Below are 22890 nucleotides of genomic sequence, written 5' to 3' on the forward strand. Positions count from 1 at the left end.
GACACGTAAAGTGGTTTCTCAAACTTTCTGAGGAAACTAGCTTTACAGCACTCATGTACATGATATACATTCGAGGTTTTCCAGTTGATGAATGGATGAATGGATGGATAGATAAATAGACAGATGGATGCTTTGTCCCTGTATCTTCTTTCAGGCCCCTGTTCTCATGCTAAGCTCAGGTGCCATAGCGGTGTGTCTGTAAGCTGCTTATCTCCCCTCATGTCCTCAGGCATCACCAAGGTCTCTGTCAAAGAATAGAAAAAAGCACATTTTCATTATATAAATGCACGGAAAAAAGTTTACAATAAATTTAACAAGTGGAATTAGGGGAGTCCCAGGTAATCATATTATATGCTAAAATTTATCAGGGGTGAAGAGAGTATAAAATGTACACCCAACACACAATTTACATCTTGCTCCTCTACGACTGTCATTTCTAAGAACTTGTAATGGAAACAAGTATGTCAACTGTACAATAATTCACTGATCATACAACAAGTCGTGTGGGTGTTTTACTTCTTTTGAGATCGGACCTCTGAAATGCAGCAGTGAGGCACTGTCCTGTGAAGTAACTGAAGATTAATAGCACACTAGACTTTGCGTATTGCTGCATCTGCACTTAAATATACTGCCATTCATCCATCGCTTTTAATGACCTCATTTAAAACCACTTAATGACTCTCTGAGACGCCCCAGCATAGAAACGAATTCATGGCCTGTTCTTTAAAGTTGCGTCCCCCCGGCATCCGCATTGTTAGCTGTGGCTCCATCAGATGTAATCTCAGTAGAATAGAGCCACACACAACGTACTGTGTGAGAGTGGCTACACAACATTGTGGACATTTGCTCTCATTACTTTCAGAATATTATTATCACATTGCTATTACGTTGTGTACAAATTTGCAGTAGATTTTTCTAAATAGAGTTTTTAGGAATGTGAATGTCAGTGGAGGAACATATTTTCATTTAAAAGACAGTTTTGTACTGAAATGGTGAGAATGTTTTTTTTTAAAAGCCAAGTAAAATAAAATGTAAGTGTTTCATATTTAAATAACTGTCCTATCCATGTCACATCCATTTTGTAATAGTGAAAGCCAGGGATAAGAAACATGTTCAGTGTAAATTCTGTTGGTTTAAATATGGAGAATGGAGCCATGTTCAGGATCAAGAGATGTGATTAAATCCTCTTAACTTCTGCACACACACACACGTGTGTGTATGTGTGTCACAATAAAATGTAATGTTTTATAATGTGTAATGTATAATATGTAATGTAATATGTACCTATTATTAAATTACAGATTGATGTATAGATGTTGGAGCAGTAGGGCTGTGTCTGCATGTGTGTTTGTGGAGAGAGAGGGGAAGAGTGGAGGAAGATAAGAAAATAGAGAGAAAACGCTCCAGGCAATGAAGAGAATGGCATCACTATAGCGGAGGATGATGTATGATGTGTGTACAGAGGTGGGTGGAGTAGTCAAAAAAAGTTCTCAAAATGTAGATACTTTTTAAAACAATAACTCAACTAGAGGTAGCCCCCCAAAATCATCTTCAATAAGAGTAAAAAAAATAACTAGGTTGAAAAATATACAAATACATATGCAATTTACCCCTTAAATGATCCATTTTATTATGAAACAGCAACAGAATCAGAAAGAGTGTGCCAGAAGAGAACACCAGAAAATTACACTCTTAAAGTGCACGTAGAGTGTAGGAAAGTGCGTGCTAGATTTGGATAAATGAGATCCATTTAGCTTGCGATTGGACCGAAACAAGGGTTTTTCTCCTCCCCGAGCTGGTCGTCGACTTCTCTGTATCTTTATTATAACTATTAGTATCCATATCCACTATCTTGGCCTTTTTTCTCTTTTTTTAAATGAATACATGTGTTATCAGAGCCAGGTACAGAGAAATCGATCCAGAACTAACTTAAGGGTTTCCATGATTTGGCTGATAACTGATGGCTGAGGTAATAACTGAACTACCACAGCCAAAAGTGATTACAGTCATTAATGGCCTTCATGAGTCAATATAACAAAACTGTGGCTAGTCGCTAAACTAAATGAACATCGGTTTGAATTAACAAAGTAAACTAATCCAGTCTACTCACGTCTAACGAGTAGTGCCAGCTATTCATCAAAACCTGCTGTTACAAGCAAGAAATTGCAGAATTAGAGTTGATCAGAACAGAAGAGTTAGACAAGCCATTACACATGCTTTCCATCGTCCTTGTAAACCCATTTGAACTTAATGGTTGCAAATTTCATTTTTTTCTGGAGTCCATTTTGATAGACAGCAGGTCAGATGAGCAAAGCACAATAATATACTGAAAAGTTATTGTCCTTCCAGTACAAAATGTTTTTTTTTTAGATTTACCTACCCTAGTGGTGCAGTTCTAGAGGGAAAAAAGAGACCAAGCAGTAGACATAACTTGAAAAAAATCCATTTATTAAGAGAAAAAATGTAGTGACAGAAAAGTGGAAAAAAATAACTGAGCAAAACATAGATTACTTTCTTTGCAAATGCACTTCAGTGAAATTGGAAAATAGTAGTATTTGATAAGTATTATCAGAAAATACTCAGAAAAGAAGCCCTTAAAGTGTTCCAATTTTCAGTAAGTAAGCTATACATAGACCCAGTGAATTAAGAGTAATACGTTATTATCAAATTGTATGTATGTAGCATAAAAGTGAATGGCCTACTGCAGAACTCTGGTCATGGAAATCTATTATATATCTCTAACTTGACAAGTTAAACTGAATTGTTAACTGTAATTGGAAAATAGTAAATCCAGTCAGAGTTTCTGCCCAGCGACCCCAATTACTACGTGTTGAATGATGTTCACTCAGTGTGAATATATGAATGTTGTAAAATTAATAAATGCTGTAAAATGACATGTATCTTCTACTTACAAAACACCACTGTCTTTTCAGAGTAAAAAGGAGATATTTTCATTGTTATTTTTTAATTTGGTGACATATCTCCTCTATAGTAGCTTTTGATTTTTTGTACTATTTCTCAGTCAAGATCCTATGGGTGTTTTATGCAAGCAGCGTTCATTTCCAGTTACTTTGTTTATGGATAATAACCATATTGAACAACCTTTTTGGTTATTAGATTAGAGTTAGGTTATCAGAAAGTCTATTAATTAGCATCACATCTGATCTGTTGTTTAAGATGAGTTGGTAAATGTTAAAAATGACTTTTCTTCATTTTAACCTCTCTTTTCTTTTCTTTTCTTGACTTAGAATTTATTAAGCATTTTTAGCTGATAAAACTGAAGAAGAAAGATAAAATGAATGTAGCTGCCAAAATAATCCAAAGTTTCTTGCGTTATTGCCAGCGTGTCTTTTTTTTCTTCCAGCTTAGACAGTTTCTGAAGTCCGCTGATTGCTGGAATGGAGGGTGTAAACACATCTTTGATTTCCTCCAGTATGCAGATAAATGGAAAACATCAATGGAAGCCAGCAAACACGATGTGCTGCTATCTGTTATCCCTGCCATCATTTTAATGATTCCTTAAACCACCTCTTGTCCTGGAATTCACACAGCCTGATTAGCATTTGTGTCAGTGTGCGATTATAAGAGAGAATCCCCCCCCCCCCCCCCCCCCCCAATTGTTTTATGTGCATGGATAGTATCAGTCAGTTGGAAATGTCACTTTGGATAGTTTCCCAAACACTGTGTAGACCGGTTCGTCTGCTGAGTTGGAGCTGCCTCAGTATTTAATGATCATTTAATTGTAAATCTATTTGCTCCTAGTCTTGTATAATATATCAAATTTAGGTCATGCAGAAGTCTTAGTGCAATGGGATCTGAAAAAAAGTGAGGAAACCTATGGCTTGTTAGTAATATGCACAGGCTACTGAAAAGAGCGAAATGATACTATTTTTTCCTGTCATGCTTTAAGTTAATGAGGTAGATATTTTGGCATCCCACTGTTCTGGAAGTAGAGCAGATATGATCCTTGACTGGGTTTGCCTGAAACCCACACAGATATGTGCTCTGTGTCAATTTACCTTTTCTAGAGCTACATATACCACACATTGACCACCTCAGCAAGAGCTAGATCAGCCTAGGGATGTGAGGATGCAGAGAGAGAGAGAGAGAGAGAGAGAGAGAGAGAAGCAAAGTACCAGTGCAGGAAGGGAAAAGGCAGTGGAAAAAAATATAGCATGAGATAGAGAAACATCAGAAAAGGAGATGAAGAGTATGAAGAGTATGAAGGGAATGGAAATGGGTATGGAGAGGGTAAAGGGTTCCCCCGATGACAGACAGTATCAGTTTGTTTTGTTTGTAACTCTCTAGAGCCTGTTTCAGCGAGCTGGAGTCCTAGTTCAGCTGTTGACTGGATGCCTTTAGCTGCATGCTCAGTGTACACAGGAGGACAGTTAGTTCAAACCAAATCGAAACCCACTCCCTCCTGCAACATACACTATAAATAGGTTGTTGTCCATGAACTGATGTCTAATGAATAAGACATTCCATGTTGTTTATTTGTTGTTGTATTTATTTTTTTTTGATTGACAGTTCTGAGGTTTGGGGAGAGAGCCATTGCCTGACATTGTTTTCATGTTTTTGTTTTTAATGACCTGATTTCTGCCAATGTGCCTGTATTGACAAAATCCGAGACAAGGACAGAATGAGGCTATTTTCTGCCCTACCGGTAATTGGGTGTAGAAAAGGACAGACCTTTTCACAGGGTGTTTTTTCCTGGGGAAAATGACATCATCAGTCTGTGGACAGTGATTATTTGTGGTTATTCTGGGTGCCTGGACTCTTGTGGCATCGGCCGTTATTGATCAGACGCAAACTCTCTCCCAACCGGCTGTTTTCCTGCCTCGGGAAGTAAGACGTCTCACAGTGGTATTATCCGTGAAGTACATCCATAATATTAACAGACAATTTACAAATACATAAACAATGTGATTAAAATTCATTAACTGATATTGATGACAATGAGACCGGGTGTGTATTTCTCTATGAATGATGAATATTCATTTGGATATTAATTTACTCCCATTTTGGGAGATGAAATTTGATTTCTTTTTGAGAGATCCAAGGTGAATTACTTTAAAATGTTCATTATATTTAATCTCTTTGTTTGCTTGTTTACTGATTTATTTCAATTTCCTATTAACAGGAATATTTGCATAGTCACGTCTGTGTCCAATTTTCTAATCTTTATTGACAAGCAACAAACATTATGTCTCTAAACGTATGCCGCCCATCTGGGATGTCATTGTGCCCAACGAGCAGCGTGTCTTTTTCTGTGGGTTTGATGGTGGACCAGGACGTTTCCACACACAGACACACACACACACTCACACATGCGCGCACACACACACACACACACACACACACACACACACACACACACACACACAGACTTATATACTGTAACCAACCACTGCTCTGCCCCTATGCCAGAGGACGTGTTCTAATGACACTTTTTTTTATTGCCATCAGCCTTTCTGCACAGGAGTACCCAAGGGACCAGCGTACACCAAATTCACAGCCTGAGAGAAAGCCAGCTGGTTTACAGCTCCGTGTGCTTCTCTCCAACATTTTAAAAATAGATCAAATATTCCTGGAAAATCTGGGCTGCCAAATTGGCTTCTTGCACCAAAACGTTGCCATGTTCATCTTATACGCCCAGTCGCATGTCTAATTAATTTCCAACAGACTACAGTGTACCTCAGTATGCAAACTAATGGACGTCCAGCATTGGAAATCCATGTATTCACGATTTCAGTGAGCACTCTTAGCCTGTGTCGTCCTGTATGGACATGCCTTTATTGATGAGACCCTGGTTTTGTTCTATAGAGCTGCATTAGTGTTTAGCTTTGTCAGCTAGTCTTAAGGTTGTTTGCTTCCAGTCATTGGCCTCAGGCGCACAGGGAAAATGGTGTGTTTCTGAACATTGACGCCCCAAGATTCACAGTCTGGCTCCCTCTTGTTTGTTTTTTTCTCAACACCCTGTCATGTTTAATCCCATGTGCAGGAGGCTAGTGTTAAATATTGCCTTAAAGGGGAGTCATCTGGTTGAAGGTACCATTGGTCAATTCTCTGTGATGCCCGACGAGCTCAGCCTAGCAAGATGTATATACACAAAGATTTGAGCAGTTCTCAGAGGGTGAGTTGTGCTAATCTGAATATTCAAATCTCTAAAAGCCATGGACTCGGGATGCCTTGTTGTAATGCATTCTAATAGCTTGTACAATAGAAAATATCACATCTCAACTCTACATAAATGAAGAGTGACAGTCCAGGGAAAAGGCCAGAGCAGTTTTAAGGTTACAGATTATGTACAAAAGAACATATATTAGAAATACCTTTTCTTTGCCGCATAGATTTTCCGCTGTTCTGGACCACAGCAAATTCTGATCCGTGCCTTGATTGGAGCATTCAGTACTGTTAACGCCACAGACGATTTTTATCCGTGTCTTGATGAGAACACCGAGAATGTTATTGTTAAATGTTCTGCATTCAAAATTAATCGGCAGCGCAATGTTCCGTAGCCTCTTTTACTAAGGTAGACAGCTGTGTAGATTACGGACACAAAAGAAATGACCAAAGTGCGTGTCTGTTGGTATCGAGTCCTAGTGGTAGACTGGTTATGGTCTGCGAGTCAGAGAAGCTGTCTGAAAATGCTGTAAGAAAATGACATGTCAAAGAAACGATGCGACGTCGCGTGATGAATGGCTTTTTCTTTGCTGTTCCTCTCACAAAAAGCTTATCCACCAAATCACTTTCCAAAAGGAAAAAAAAAATGCCATCTGGTTTGAGGATAGAAAAAGAGAGGGAGAGAGAAATCTATTTCGCTCCTGGATTCCGTTCGCTGGTTCGCCTGTGTATGATTTGTTTGTGTGTGGAATTATAATATATTGTTTACGGCACAGAATTCAACGTGACGGCCGTTGATACTGAAATTGTTATTGTTATTATGATTAAATTTGTGTACACTGATATCCCACGAGATGGAACTGATTGTGAGCGAGTCACGCTGGAGCGTTTCCCGGATGCATTTAAATTGGTCCATAATGGCCGTCACACAGTGCGCCACGAGAGAAGCAAGGCGTCTCGTTTTGTGGCTGACCTCCACGTCGTTATTCGTCTGTTTATTAATTGATAAACCCATCAGGTAAAGAAACAGGGGCGCAGACGTGGCGTTCATGTAAAACGCGCGATATCGCTAACAGATGAACTAACGTGTAGAGCTAAGCTAAGCCAGGCGCCAGTCCCCCCAGTGGAAAATGCTGGTTTGTAATTGCAGCATCAGTTCTCAACGACTGCTGGCTCACCTTCCCGCCAGAATAACTGAAGGTGACGGCAGGTTCATGGCTTTCATAGAATAAACCTTTTGCATTGCTCCTTTTTTTCCCCTGGCTTTATAGCGAAGTCTTGATAAATAATTGAAGATATGACAAAGTGTTAAAACAAGACTTGGGATGTGCTTGAACATATTTCAGAATTTTAAAATGGAAATTTCAAATTAATATATTTGTGTATGCGTATTTATTAAAACTATTTTGAAGAATAAACTATCTATAATTATATGACAGACATACACACTCTCCGCCACCTCTGATTCCCAGACTCTAAATCGGCATCTATAACATACCACTGCTTCATTATGCAGTAGTTTGTTTTTGAGTAGGTGAATGGTATGAGAACAGTAGCGGTATCATTTCAGGCATACTGAGCTTTGACTTTCCAGCTCCTGGTAATGAAGCTTCTCCAGGGACCATTCTCTCTCTCTCTCTCTCTCTCTCTCTCTCTCTCATTTAAATGACTGTCACACATCCTGAAAGCACTCCAGCCATGTCTGCCGTGACTGAAAGGGGAGAAATGCACGGACTGTACTTTAAGAGATTTAGCGTGTGGGGAAGTGAGAGAAGTGTGCAGATAGAGAGAAACAGAGAGAATCCCGGACTCTGTGGAGTATATTTGTAGTATGCCATTGTTGCCACAGCCTCTGTTTGTTAAGCAGGAAACACTGCCAGTAAAAGGTATGCCCCTCATTCACCAAAGAGAGCCAAATGCTTGATAAAACAAATGCTTGTACACATGGCTGGCATTGCTTATTTACAGTCTGAGGTGAAGCAGAGCCACTGAACAATCAAGGCTCTGTTTGTGTGCCTGGCCTTCTCAAACCTCTACAGACAATGCCCCAGTGTCTCATGTCTGTTGTCTTTGATGTGGGGAGCACCTTTGTGTATTCAGAGTTATGGTTGACTGTCACTGGTGTGTCACGGACTCAGAGGGCTGCATTTCCGTCGGACCACCGGCATTCCTCTTGTCTAAGAGGAGAAGGAGAGAGAGAGACAGAGACAGAGAGACAGAGAAAGACAGAGAGATGGAGACAGAGACAGAGACATGGAGAGAAAGAGCTCTTTCATAAAATTGTGAATTCAGCACGTTTCTTTATCCTGACAATCACTAGGCGTGTTTTTGAACATTCTCCGCTGTACTGTAACCTGAGATGAACAGGTTAAAGCCCAGCAGGATTTACCCAAGCCTCAGAGCATCTCACCTATGAATCCAGCTTATTGTCCTGGAAAGATCCCCTAACCTTTCTGATTCAGAGAAAATTATATTCATCTAATTAAGAACATTTTTAAACATGTACTGTGCCAGTGTCATGTTTGGGAGTTGTGTGCAGTGTTTTATTTTGTGAATGATGATAGTTTCTTTTATACAGGTTTTGTTTTGTTCTTTTAAGTAGTCACAAAGTCGGCACACAATGGAAAATTGTCTACAATGAAAATTACTCATTTATTTTTCTTTGTGTTATTGGTCGCATAGCTGACAGGTTTCAAAAAAAAAAAAAAAACATTCACCAGAATCTATTTGACATTTTTACCAGGCCTTGTAGTGTAATAGCCTAGAAACCTATACTGATATTAGGAATGACTGGAACTAGTAGAGAAGCATTCATTAATATGTTCTGTCTCTAGACTGTGAGCACCAATACTCTGTAAATCAGAGAAAATGTGATTACCCTCTATAACTAATACATGAACAAGCTTAGCCACAGAGGCGCGGTGAAATTCTTATTTTGCTTTATTTTTCTTAGTAAAATGTTCACAGATCTGCTGTACAACAGCACTCCATTCCATACTGTGCATGTATGTCTATTATCCAGCTCTAGGAGCATGTGCATTGTAGTCAGATAATGGACTAAGATGAAAGATAAAGGTTATATCAACACTCATCTGAAAGAAACCGTTAAATACGGAAGAGAGCGGAATACTGCCTGTGTTCCGCATAAAAAGAGCGACCGAAGCACCACTCTACCGACAGGCAAAAAGGGAATCATGTAACCATGGTGACATTTATTTCAGTTTGTCGTCTTGCTGTAGCAATCTGAAATACGGTGCCATGGTGGATGGTTCCAGAACAACTGGGTCAGGTCTGAATGAAAGATATCCACAGTCCTGTCTGGTATATATAATGAAAAGGAAATTTATCGGGAAAATCATATCACATATATGTTTCATAGATTTTAAATGTTCAATCACAAAATAATCATATTTCCTTGTAGTTCTATGGTCTGCTCATGCATAGGAGAGCACAAAGTATGACTTTGAAGCAGTTCTTACAGTCGTAACAGGTAACTGCCAAAATACAAGAAATTGTAACTTTGTGCCTGAATGGGGCACTGTGACACCTTAATAGCTTTAGACAGTCGAAATGGACAGACCTCACAGTTAAGGCTTATGTGCTTTGTGCTTTAGACCCCAGCTGACCAGTGATGTCTCTCCCACAGATATCCACAGCAGCATCACCGTAGCCACTTTTCATTGTGAAAAATCACTAAGGTTGAGCACCTTGTGACTGAGATCTCATCCTTCAGCCATGATAACAGTATTAACGTGTACCTTTGCCTGCCCTGCATTTTTATACATGACCTTAAACAGAACGGGATATAAACTGCTTTATTAACAAGGAACCGTACCGGTGTGGTAGCAGCTATTTCGGCCTACTTTGTATCCTTCATTTGCTCACGTGTTCTCTGTGTTTTGGCTATCAGTTGTGCCTCTGTACATTGTGTATTCAGCTGTTGTGGTTTTGTGTGTCCACTGGGGCAACAGAAAGAGTGCAACAGTGATAAAGCAGATTGAACCTTCACAGAAGCTTGTCATTTTGAAACATACCGCATGCGTGTATGTGTGTGTGTGTGTGTGTGTGTGTGTGTATGTATGCATGTGTGTGTGGTCCTCACCTACTCTCCAAAACTTCCAACTGTCTTCCTCCTATGGTACAACATAGACTCTTTCCCTGGTATCTTAGTGTTTGCAGCAGGCAGAAGCTAGGACAGTGCCAGTGAAAACATAACACTACCAAAGTGCTTAAGAAGTCTTTAACGACACTCTGGTTTACACACACACACACACACACGCATGCACGCACACACACACACACACACACACACTTCAGTTTAGTCAGAGAAGAGCCATCTGTCACATGGTGATAATGCTTAGCCAGGAATGCGAGGCTGGTAAATCAGAGAGGAATTAAAATATAGGAAACGCTTGGCCACACCCAAATCCCCCTGCGTTTTACCATCCATTTTAATGTTCCCACCAATGTCAACAGACGTTTAAAACCCAATATAAGGCATGTTTTACCTGTCATAAATCATCGTGAAGGGCAATAGTGGAACATTTCTGCACTCATGTAGAAATAATTGTGATAATCAAAAAGCAGTTCAGAACAATTCAGAGCAGCTCTGATCCATAGTGGCAGCTGCACAAGAGAAATGCATAAGAATATTATTGAGGTGGATAAGGTAGTAATAAATGTTACATTATCGTGGGGATTAGAGCAGGCAAGAAATCCAAGAGACAAGCGAAAAGGAGAAAAATGAAAAGAGGGAAACATGGCCTAGCAAAGCTTAATGGGACTTAAGCATATTGGTCGGACTGTGCTGTTCATTAAACAAGGTTATTCTCTATCAATATTGTCAAAATCAATACAGACTCATAAAGACTTAAAAATGAAATGCCAGAGGGGTTTTGTTTCTTCCACATCGTCTATTTTTCTGTTGGTTTAAAGTTTGCCAAGCTTTGTAAACTGGAGCAATATTTAGTTGGATCAAGCCCATATAGATCCTTGTGCCAGCCCACACAATAAACACACTCACACAGATTTGTCTGTGCATGTGTGTGTATTTTCCTTTACAATATTGCATTATGTACTTAATTTGTTGATATTGTTAGAGCCCAGAGCTGCTGACTGTAGGTAGAGGTGGCAGAGATGCGTGATGGAAGTGCTGAAGTGGAAAGAGGGATGGGTCAGGGGGAATAATGATAGACAGAGAGGGGCTGGGTTGGAGAGCACAGGGTGAATGACTTGCTGTTTTCCATTATCTGAGTCTGCGGAGCTGTGTTGGGAGGTGTGTCGGGGTTACCTCTCTCTTCTGTTCTCCACAGTGCTCACAGACCTGCTTCAGTCGCGGCGTTTCCAGAGGCGACCACCGCCAAAAAACCTCAGCTCAATAAAACTTAAATAAGAAAAGTCAGCAAAACAAAGTCTCCAGACTGTCTTCTCTCGATTAATCTTTACATGTTTTTTTTTTATTTTGCTGTCTACACTCTCTCACTCTCTTTATCACACCTGTGTTTTGCTTCCTTCCGTTCCCAGTCCTCTGTCTCTTGCACTTGATAATTGTGTGAACTGCTGTGGTTGTCAGCTAACCAAGCTAAGTGTGTTCCAGGTTTTAGAGTCCCCTTGCCAGACGCCTTCATTTTTTTTTTCCTTTTTTAATTGGGGTTAAACTGCTAAACAGAGAGTTTTAAAAATATTTTACACAGTGTGTGATAAAAAAAAAATCTCTTAAAGTGAGTTTATGATTTACATGGAACATGCAGTGCACCTGATTTCTGATAAGCTTTAGGCATTTAACCTGGCTTTGTCATTTCTTTTGTTCTCTTATCTAAACTGGCCTACATTATAAACAGTGTCTTTAACATGGCTTCTAGGTCATTACTGATTCAGGTCTGCCATGGTTATGCCTTTAAACTTTAACAATGTCAGAGAAGGAGTTATACATCAGCATAGACATTAAAACCTTGGATTCTGTAGCGTGGATATTTAATACATGAGTGCCTGCATTGTATATTTATCAGTCTCTAGTCAAACTGTGGAGCAGTTGTGCTGCATTTTGGGCTGATTTACATCCATTCATCTCTCTCTCTCTCTCTTTTTTGTCCCGCAGGCTGCCGGGCTCTCACCTGGTGAGAACCAGACTCCGGGCCTCCTCTTGGCCCCAGGGGTTCGATGGGGCCAGACGCCCATCAACCAGTCTACTCCATGGGAGACTGATGAGCCACCGGTCAAACAGCACAGAGAGAGTGACGCCAGTGGTAAGCTCAGTACTTCACTGTAAATTCAGCCATTCCGGCCGTGATGAGCTCCCAATCTCTCTCGCCAAGTCCTGGAGTCGCATTCACGGCATGAATAATAATTTACAGAGACTCATATTGTTTACACTAATAGTGGTGAGTTAAATATTTGGATTATTTTGATGCTGACCATGAAATGGCTAAGCTAAAGGAAACACTGAAGGATTGATTTCTTTATTTAAAATGTTATCTATATTACTCATCTGCTGAAGGTCAGCACCACTGGGTTTTGATATACAAATTGGCATATATCCCCCACCCCCAAGATGTGGAACATGTTCAGTCAATTTGAATTTAATTACAGTCAGTTATTGATAATGGATATGTTATGCTATTATGAGTTACTTGATAGTTCTGAAGCTGCACAGCAAGCTAGATTGGCCTTAGCAACAGTACAGTTATTTTTGAAGTGGAAAAACACGGACAGTGTTATCCTTTTGTCTGCACAAGCGCACTGAGGTGTGTGTTCGGAGCAAGGCTACAACTTCTGTCTGAAACTCCTCGGGGGGTCGTAGCAGAGGGCCCCCGTGTCGGGTGGGGTGAGTGCTCTCTGAATGGTTCTCAGAGGGAGGGCATTGTTAGCATTGTGCCAGAGATGTCAAGCCCCTTGGCCCCAGCATCCTGTGTGTGTCTGTGAGCAAAGTGTCAGTCATTCTGTGCAGTTCTCTGTTGCATGGAGACCACAATTCCGAGGCGTAGTGTTAGTTATAGATATCAATAGCTGGCTGAAATAATGCCATGATTAGCTCTAACGTAACTTTCACAGTTCGCTTTGAATAAACTCCAAGAACTCCAGAAGTCTTTCATGGAATTAAATTAAAAGTTCTTCAACAGTGATAATATAAAGTAGTTATGGAAAACTTTTCCATCTTATAAAGAAACAGCATATTTTTCAACGTTGATGGTAATTTATGTTATTTGCAATATAATTTAAATTCATCAAAAAGAGGCCCGTGCTTGCTAGTAATTAAAGGTTGATTGAACAATTCAAAGAAACAGAAATAGAATTCTTTAAAAGGACGAAGTGGCGCTTATGAAATAACCTATATTTCATTCACACACATTTTAATTATAGGCTGCAAAGAGCAATCAAGACTGGGATCCGTTTTAGTGTTAATACAATTACTGTTCTCGTCTAAACCCTTTCATTAGCTTTACAGCCATAGCCCACCAATATGAATGCATGTTGGACAATGCTAATGAGGTCAGTCCTTGAAATTAATTATATATTTTTGTGAAAAAGCTGATTAAAGTACAGAAATCTACCGAAATATTTTAATAGTCTTGACTAAGATAGCCCGTGTTAGTGATGATTATATATATAGCTGAAGTCTGAAAATACTGAGGGTTTTTTTATGTTTGTTTGTTTATTTGTTTGTTTGTTTTTGGACTGAGTAAGAAGAAGTTATCTGTTTTGATGGAATTTTGTTGTTTCTCTTGCTTCAGCCTAGGGATTATGCAGTTATACAGAAGAACATTCTGCTCAGATTGTAGCTGATCAGCAGCTCTCTGTCCTTACGGGCAAGATTGCACTGAAGGCTGCTTTCTTGAATAATGTTTTTTTTTTTTTTTAATTTATCTGGTATAATATACTGTATAATAGACCATCTACAATGAGCAGCTATTTTCTTACCTCTCCTACAGAAACCGAGGGCACAGGTCCAATGTAGCTGCATATTCATGAGATTAATCTAGCTTGTTGGTTTGTGAATAGGCTGTCCTATACTACACCTCTGATTGTCCTCCTCCACAGTCCCGTGGCAATCTTCAAGAGCTTGCTGTTATGCTGTAGCATGCAGAGCTAACTGGATCACTATGTGAACATGAATATGCAAAATATATTTTTGGAAATAAAGGGAGCTCTTCAGAGCAGCTGAAGAATCATGAAGTATTTCTTTCTTACAAATTAGATTAATTAATAATAATAATTTGTAGACTGGATAGATTAATAGATTAATTAATAATGATAATTAATATTTTAATAATATTTATATATACGCATTGTTTTTCTGTATGTAGTATTCTTTATATATGCTCTGAGTTAAATGGAAACATTTTGGTGTTTTAGTTTATATTACATGACTAGAAGGTCCCCATCTGCTTTTAAAAGCACTCTTTGAAAGGAAAATCTAAGTGATTACCATTGTGAGCTGGTCATTTATTCACGGAATAGTAAATAGAATAATTAATAAGGAAATTATATTTGATACCATGGAAAACAAATAGCTTCCCACCAACAATTTTCAGTTTAGTTCTCAGTGCCACTAAAATAACCTAAATATCCTCTCCTTCTCCAAAAGATTCAGTGCTCAGTCAATGTCAATGATCTGAAATGTTTTTGTTCTCAGTGCTAATCCCTATCCCTATATGATACGTGATGCTGGGCTTATACGTGCCGTATTGATGAGGTTATATTCTGAGCTCCTGCCTCAGTCATAGCACACTGAGAACCATACCCCTGGTCCCACATGGTCACAGAGACTTACTGGTCTGTTTTGCTTGGACAATAAGTAGGGTTAGGTACCGAAACCCGGTGCCAATATGGTATCTCCCTATATGATCGGTATGTCCCAGCCCCGAATCGCAACGCAGATTTCGGTGTCTCATTTTGGTTTCACTTAAATGCCTGAGCTGTCGATTGAAATGTTTGAAGGGTTCATTTGCAAAAACCGATAAATGCCATCATTTAAAAAAACTGACTGTTGTAAGTTATTCTTAACACATAGCATTCTGAACCCTAAATACTTTTTGTCACAAAGGCCGTTATTGTCCATTATCAAGGCATTGCAAGTTCATGTACAGCTGAAAATGTCAAAGGCCAGTGCTGTTCTTGAACTTGAACTTCTTGAATTCGTTCAGCGAATCAGTGCGCAGTATTCAGGTCATGCAACACTCCGGAGAAAGCAAATATGATAATATTTCTGCAAAAGAATTTCTGAAGTTTGAAGCTTGTAGAATATGGAGAATTCCAACACAAAATTTATTTTGCTGTTATTATTACTGTAACTGTTATTTAGTGTTGAAGGTTCTATTTATATGAACCTTTAACACTATCTATATAAAGGTTAGGTTCTATTTATATGAATTTGTTATGCAAATTTGTTAAGTGTTATGTATTTATTTATATTTATATATTTAAGGTGTTAACATATTGTTCAATTTGAAATTCAAATTTGCCTTAGAAATAAAAAAAAGCCTTTCTTTAATGTCTTTAATGTCGCCGACCTTTGTTTTGTGCTTTTTTTTAAGTATTTAGGCAGCGGCACCGTTTTAAAAATATCATTTTGGCACCGGCATCGGAAAAACCCAAACAATGCCCAAACCTAATAATAAGATGAATGACAGAATTCATACTTCATTGTCTCAGACATGATGTACTCCTGCCAACACACATACTGCTTACCTTTTCGATATTACATTTACAAATAGTCAGATATTTCTTTGTATTTATTTTTAGAATATATGATAGTAAAACTTGATAGAGGTATAAACAGAGCTTTGCCATGAGAAATATTTGCTGCTTTCAGATTAATGTTAATTAGCTAGGACAGATTTACAATCCCTTTGGATTTTAATTTTTAAGATTCAATGTGAACCCGTGTGAACTCATGGTTTGTTTGTTTTTTACTTACACATTCTCATACTTGTACTCTCTCTCTCTCTCTCTCTCTCTCTCTCTCTCTCTCTCTCTCTCTCTCACAGGGCCTCCATGGGTACCTCCTGTGGTGGCAGTGAGTCAGTCAAGCCTGCTGTCTCACTCTTACGGTCTGCCCCAACCTCCTGCATACAGTCAAGGAGTGTCTGTCCAATCACCTGTCATAGGCGTGACCCCTGCCATCCAGACTCCAGTTCCTCCGCACCATCCGCTAATGACGGCGCATTTCCAGCTGCCACCCCATTCCTCCCAACCGCCCGGTGGCCTGCTACTCAACCTACAGAGCCAATCGCCTTATGCTACCACCCAGCCACCTGTCGCACCCTCACCTCTAACCACCAGTGGCCAAGTGGCCCATCCCACCCCACAGGCCATTATGGGCAACGGGCACATGACTCACCCACTGATGCAACCGCCCGCCTTGCCTTCAGCCACCCTGCCCATGACCAATGGGCAGACGACACCGCAGCCGGCGCCTGCCGTAGCCAATCAGGAGAATACAAACGGGCTTCAGATGCTTCGCACCGTAGGGATGGGCAAATATGAGTTTACAGATCCAGGGCATCCGAAAGGTAAGAGAATTCAAGCCGCGGCAGTTCAATGGATTGTTTTCTGCTTTAGAGCGGTAACGATGTCTTAGATTTTCTCACACCTCTTTTTCCAGAGAAGAACATTTGATTTAAGCCATTGAAGAGACCGCAAACACATTTGGCAGGTTGTTAAAATATCCCCTCGGGAGTATCAGCCAATGCTGTAATGCTGTTCCAAGGTTATGGATTTAAGTGTACAGCCATAAACGACTATTGCTTAAAGGTGTGTTTACCTTGTAGCTTTTAGTTTGATCCTCAAAGCCATATGCTGTGAAGTTTTCAAATGGTTTCAAAGGCATAAATACCATGCTTTGTAAAAGGTAACCTTGGACTCCATACTGTTGGACCTAAGACAGATGTTCTGTATTCCCTGAGCTGTTTTCACATTTCCTCAAGCTTTTAATATCAGCTTAGATTGGCTTTCCAAACTTATTTGAGCTTTTTTCTATGCAGTCTATCAAATATGAGCAATTTCTTGCCACATCAGTCCTGTTTGTAAGTGTCGTGTCTGGTTTGTTAGAAACAATTACATGAGAATTCTCAGCAGTTTTGGAAATTAAGCAATTTAGACACAGCTAAGAGGAAAATTAAATTTTTCCCTCTCCCAATCTCACAAGAGAGATGTAAAGCTCAATCTTAGTTAGTAGTTGACCTGAAAATGTTGGTTCAAATGTTTGTGTATGTACACAGCATTAAGTTTTATCAGTACACATAGCTGTAATGCATATACATGCACTTTCTCTTGAGTACCTGCTTATTAAGCAGAACTTAGCCTTCATTTATCATTATAGCCTCTCTTTTCTGCCTGCTGTTTAACCATTTACAGTACTACTGCAATGTAGGTATGAGGATCAACTATTATCAACTGTCTTGTTTGTTTGTTTTGCCACGAATATAACTTACAATATATAGTAATTGTGTGAGTGCCTAACCTGTATATTCAGTTGAGGACACACCAAATAAGACCCATCTGCAAAAGTATATTTGCTAAAAATCCCTTAAAATATACCTTAAAATAGTGACAGTATAAAAGAAATTTGGAGATAGAACCATCTAACATTACAAGGAGGTCATGGACATTGTAGCCTTTACCTAACTTCAGCATTGGTCCTATGATATCAATTCAACTGCTTTTAATTAACAAAGAGGGAGATCAAAGACAACAAATCCAGGACTATTGTTCATCAGATTTCTGTTATTTTCTAGGGTATAATAGGCTGTTGGAAGATCACTCAGACATTTAATTTTTCACACACACACACACACACACACACACACATCGCCTTATGGTCCCTCTCAAAGCTTAAGAGTACTTCACCCCCTCAAAGGAGAGAACCTCAGTTTTTGAGTTTCATCTCCAGCGAAGAACTCTCTAAAGGGGCAGAGATCCTTTACAGGTCACCAAACTCCCGCAGTGGCATGCCGTAGTGTGAGTCCGTCTCTCTCTGACAGCGATGCAGCTAAGCTTAAGTGCTGCAGTCTGACAAGGTTACATCTCCACACAAACACTGTTTGCTTGAGTGACTCAGAAATATGGCCCCAGTTGGCCTCTACGCTTTGGGTCAAGTTTGGAAGTACGCAAGGCTGCTAACACAGACACCTAGTAATTTGACAATGGTCTGTTTGTCTTAAGAAAAGATAAAACTTCATCAACATTGTTCTTATGGTTTGTGACTTTTATTTCTTTATTTATTTTGAACAGAATTTTTATCGAATTTAATTATGCATAGGATTGGAATGCTGTGCACAGAACCATGGTGTTGCTCGCTGAGGTCCAGTTTGCCTTGAGGTTGTCTGAACTCTTGTCCTGCATATCTGGCTGCAGTATTGGCTGATCGTTCTCTTACGCATTGGTCCCTGTAAAATTCACAGTGTGACAGGAGCATTTTTCAGCTCTTATGCCTGTGACAGTGTGTCACCTCACACACACGCACTCATGCGTATAGACACACACACACGCAAACACACATGCACACACGCGCGCGTGCGCACACACAGACTTTTGATTTACGCTTTTGCTTTTTAGAAAGCAGTTTATCATCAGCATACACCAGCATCAACAGGTGAGAGAAAAAGAGTGTGTGATGTGTGTGTGCTTGTGTGCGTGTGTGCGTGTGTGTGTGTGTGTGCGCGCGCGTGTGTGTACACGTGTGCACGTGTGATGTGTGTGTGTCTCTTTTTAATGCACTCTGAGCAATGAATCACAGTCAGAGGCCACAACCACCTCTCAAGAAATGCCATTTTCCTTCATATGAGGAATGGCAGGGCCCGTGGCTTTGATCCATCCTGCCGAGAATGACAGTCATTCCGAGTCAGATCGTCAAGACTGCCACCTCATTGTGTGTTCTATCAGAGCATAAGGACAGATGAAAGCTACTGTGTGTTCACACACACACACACACACACACACACACAAACACATGGCAGCAGACTCATTCCCATTAAACCAGAACAGCCGTGGGCAATGTGTTGATACATTTCCAGCTATGAGAGACATGTATCCTGAAAGAGCAGCAGAGATACATTTGGGGCGTTTACTCACACTGTTGCTCAAGGGGAACAAAACAATGGTGAATACTCAGCATTATTTTTTGCAATAATTGGAGTCAGGATGTAAATATCTATCTCTATGAATATAATAAGATAAAATCCGTATAAAATCCATTTGATTTTCTCTCAATTTTTTCAAGATTTTATGTTTTATCTTGATTGTGATTCCTTTGTTTTTCTTTTTTTTCTTTCTTTCTTTCTTTTTTTTTTTTTTGCTTGTTTGTTTTATTGCTTGTTTTTATTTGACATAAACGGAAATGGCATTGTGGAATTTTTCTGAAGTGGGTTGTTGCTTTGGAAAAAGAGCACTTTTCTTTGTTCTTAACACGGATTTTAGCCTTGTGGTTTTTGTGGGCATTTTTGTATTTAGTGAATGCATTGTAGGCTGAATTTGCAAAACAGCTGTTGCACAAATTCATAAAAATAATTCAGAAACAGCCCTCAATTTTGTAGTTAGCACCATATCTCATTGCTTTTTGAAGGATTTTGCAAAAGTCTTGGAAGATTCACTCAGTTAAAAATGCACACACAGCATAGCCCCTCCCCACCTTGTAGGCTACCATAACATATCAGTGGGATATAGTGTTTATGCATCATTCTCATCTCCAGAATGTTTTAAAAATGACAAACTCATTTGTCATACATAAATCTATCCATTTGTAGTTTATGTTTGAACATTGTGCTGGTCTGGATTCAGTCTTTTTTTTCCGTCAAAACATATAAAATATACAACCCTGCGTCATGTTCCTCTACACTTTCCACAAGTCTGAACTGCCACTCAGTAACCTATAATTCACAAAAACCTCCCCTGTCAGAGGTCAAAATTATTACTTTTTTGATGTTGTTTTTGTGGTCTCTGAAAGAACCAAACTGGAAAAAGAGATGCTGCCTCGTAACTTTCCTCATTCAACATAGTTTGTCCTGCTGTCCAAAATACAGACATTGAAATAAGGAGTCTCTGTTGTGGTTGGCTTTGTCAGTACTTTCTGCAGCAGTTTTCTGGGTCCTGCAAACGATTTGAAATGGGCAGCAACAACAGGGCCATTCAACTGAAACAATGAGTTTAGACCTGTGTTTAACATTTTAACTGAAACACTCCATTATGAGTATCTGTGGAAAACAAGCGTGAAGCTGCACACACATATTCAGGCGCACAGACACATACTAATGTTGAAATTTTTCTAGCAGTGTATTTTCTAACAGATTTCCAAGTTGTAGACAGACACAATCAGGTATGTTTTTTTTTTTGTTTTTTTTTTTTTTTTATAGTAATTTTAACTTTGAGAGTTATCAAGCTGCTTATCTTTGCTGTAATCCACAGTTACAAAGTCAATTTGAGTTTATTGCTGAATTTTATTTACAATGGCTGCTGTCGTGAGGATTACCTGTGAAAAATAATATTATCATACCACAGTTAAAATATTATTGTATTTGCATGACATTTACATGTAAATGATCCGTTTTGAATTTGAATAATTCTGAACTACTGAATATTTATTATGGAGATAGTTGTTGTTTGGGTTTCAGCCCTTGTTTTGCTTTGGGCCTACTGACTGCATGCTTATCTGACAAACGCACGAAATGGCTGCTCTTCTCCTGAGTAACATTTCCTCTCCAAAAGCCATTGGAGATGTGCAGCTTTTTTTTCTGTTTTTTTTTTAATGGACTTTCTTCAGAGTTCCTGTGGAGAGAAACTGGTCTTTAAAACATACTGAGCCGATTCCAGCTTCAGTGTTTGGTTAATATTTCACAGAACCTTGAATGTCACTGTTGATTACATTGATACCGATCAAATTTAAATTTGTTGCATGAGTACCACACCTTTGCCTTAGCATGGATCACATATTCATGAAAGCCAAAAAAAAAAAAAAAGGGACCATAACTGGTGCATTACTGACGAGATGTCTTGATTTGTACTCATTCTAAGATAGCTGTTTTGGGCACTTGACATGCAATACTTGAAAGTGTTTAGCTTAGAATAAATTCATAGTTTCCTTTTCCCTTCAGTTCTGTTGGGAGCAATTGGAGCATTGCGTTATCACTGCAGAAAAAAATTGTTTAATCACACAAATCTTCTGAATACTGCTCTCACCATCTCTCGGCAACCTGACAGTACTGAAATTGCTCCCTATTCCTAAAAACAAATTATTCATCTCTATCCTCTGTAAAAACAGAATATTAGGCTTTGGTTTGGTTGAGATTTTCCCCCCCTTTGCTTCCTTGATGAGCATTTGTTAAAAATTTAAACATGAAAATGAGCACATTAATTGCAGTCTGTTTTTTGTTATGACAGCCACATTTGGTTTAATATTTGGTACTCTTGTGAAAATGACATGAGAGCTTTTTTGTGGCCTTTTTTTGTAATAAGTCAAATGGACTAAAATGACTGGCCCCTAATAATACGACAGTAACTTTTTTTAATGTGTTATTTGTGCCTGAAGCATTACAATCATTTGAATGCACAAACATTATTTGGAAAATTTATGCAAAATCAATGGAAAGACCAGTGATTCGAATATTATGAGAATGATGATTAATCAGTGACCATGCTCAAATACTGCACGTAATAGAGGGTGTAACAGTCCTGTCACTTTGAAATTTGAAGGTCAGGTATTTTAGTAAACAGTTGGCTTGTTTTCTTGGTAATTCAACTCAAAGCTAAAACACACATTTAAGGCCTTTTATACATGGAGTCTCAGGGAGCCCTTAAAGACTGTTTATATTGTTATGTCTTCTGACTGAAAAAAGCCACAACATTCATTCAGGACCTCTTTGAGATGCCCATGCTAAATAACTTTGCTTAGTGTCTACAGTGGAATATTTCTGTTTGAAAGCTACAGACTCTACCAGCGGAAGCAAGAGTGGGTTTGGTCGGAATAAATATAGTTGCAGAACTGATTGTCATGCATCTTAGTCTCGAAAGCACAAAAACCCGAAGATCAGTGTTTAACTGGAGATTGAATGCATCAGTGATGACTCACACAGCTATGAAATGACTTTTGCCATTACAGTCGTGTATGAGGCATCTTACTGTTAAGAGTACATAGAGTATAATTGTTTAGTGTGTGATTTTCTGAATCAGTCTATCTAAAAAATGTCTGTTGCATGATGGCGGTATCTCACCATAGCGACTCTCTTGTTGTAATTCAGCAGGACTGTCCACGACAAATAATATTTTTGACTCCTGCTGGTCATTTTGGCAAAAAATTGTCATTTCTTCTAGACCTGTGTCTGTCTATATAATATGTTCCAGACGCCTCCACAAAGTCTCATCTCTCTTTCCCCTCTCTTTTTGGTATAAGAATATCCATTGAGACATATTTTGTGGTAAAGTGGAGGTAGGTGTCAGAGGAGAGATGAAACCTCTCCTCGTTATCATGTTTTAAAAAGGAGAAACCCTGGGCGAGCCCATACATTACATCCCCTGCAGTTAATACAGAGGCGGCAGGAGAGCTCATTAAGATTGATCATTCGCCGGCCGCCTTCTCCATCCCCAAACTCCGCACTGCCGTCATTAATCACCCGCCTTTCAAGATAACACGCAGCGTCGCTTGACAGATCCGCTCCGAGACGCTGAGCAGCGGCCAAAAAAAAAAAAAAGTCTGGCCGCTCTCTCTCTGGAGCTCCCAGCATATCCACAACTTGTCACCACTTCTCACTTCCCACTCATTCACTCTCTCTTTCT

At 39.3% G+C, this 22890-nt stretch overlaps 1 protein-coding gene across 1 annotated transcript in view; it reads left to right on the top strand.

Annotated features, from left to right (window-relative positions):
• The window catches only part of klhl29 (kelch like family member 29), a 96574-nt gene that overhangs the window by 14365 nt on the left and 59319 nt on the right, over nt 1-22890 (top strand). The window contains exons 2-3 of the mRNA XM_030772795.1: nt 12224-12371; nt 16113-16637. Coding sequence (XP_030628655.1) covers nt 12224-12371; nt 16113-16637 — 673 coding nt within the window. The remainder of the gene's footprint in view (nt 1-12223; nt 12372-16112; nt 16638-22890) is intronic.

This window comes from Chanos chanos, chromosome 4, assembly GCF_902362185.1.
Source record: "Chanos chanos chromosome 4, fChaCha1.1, whole genome shotgun sequence".
Classification (NCBI taxonomy): Eukaryota; Metazoa; Chordata; class Actinopteri; order Gonorynchiformes; family Chanidae; genus Chanos; species Chanos chanos.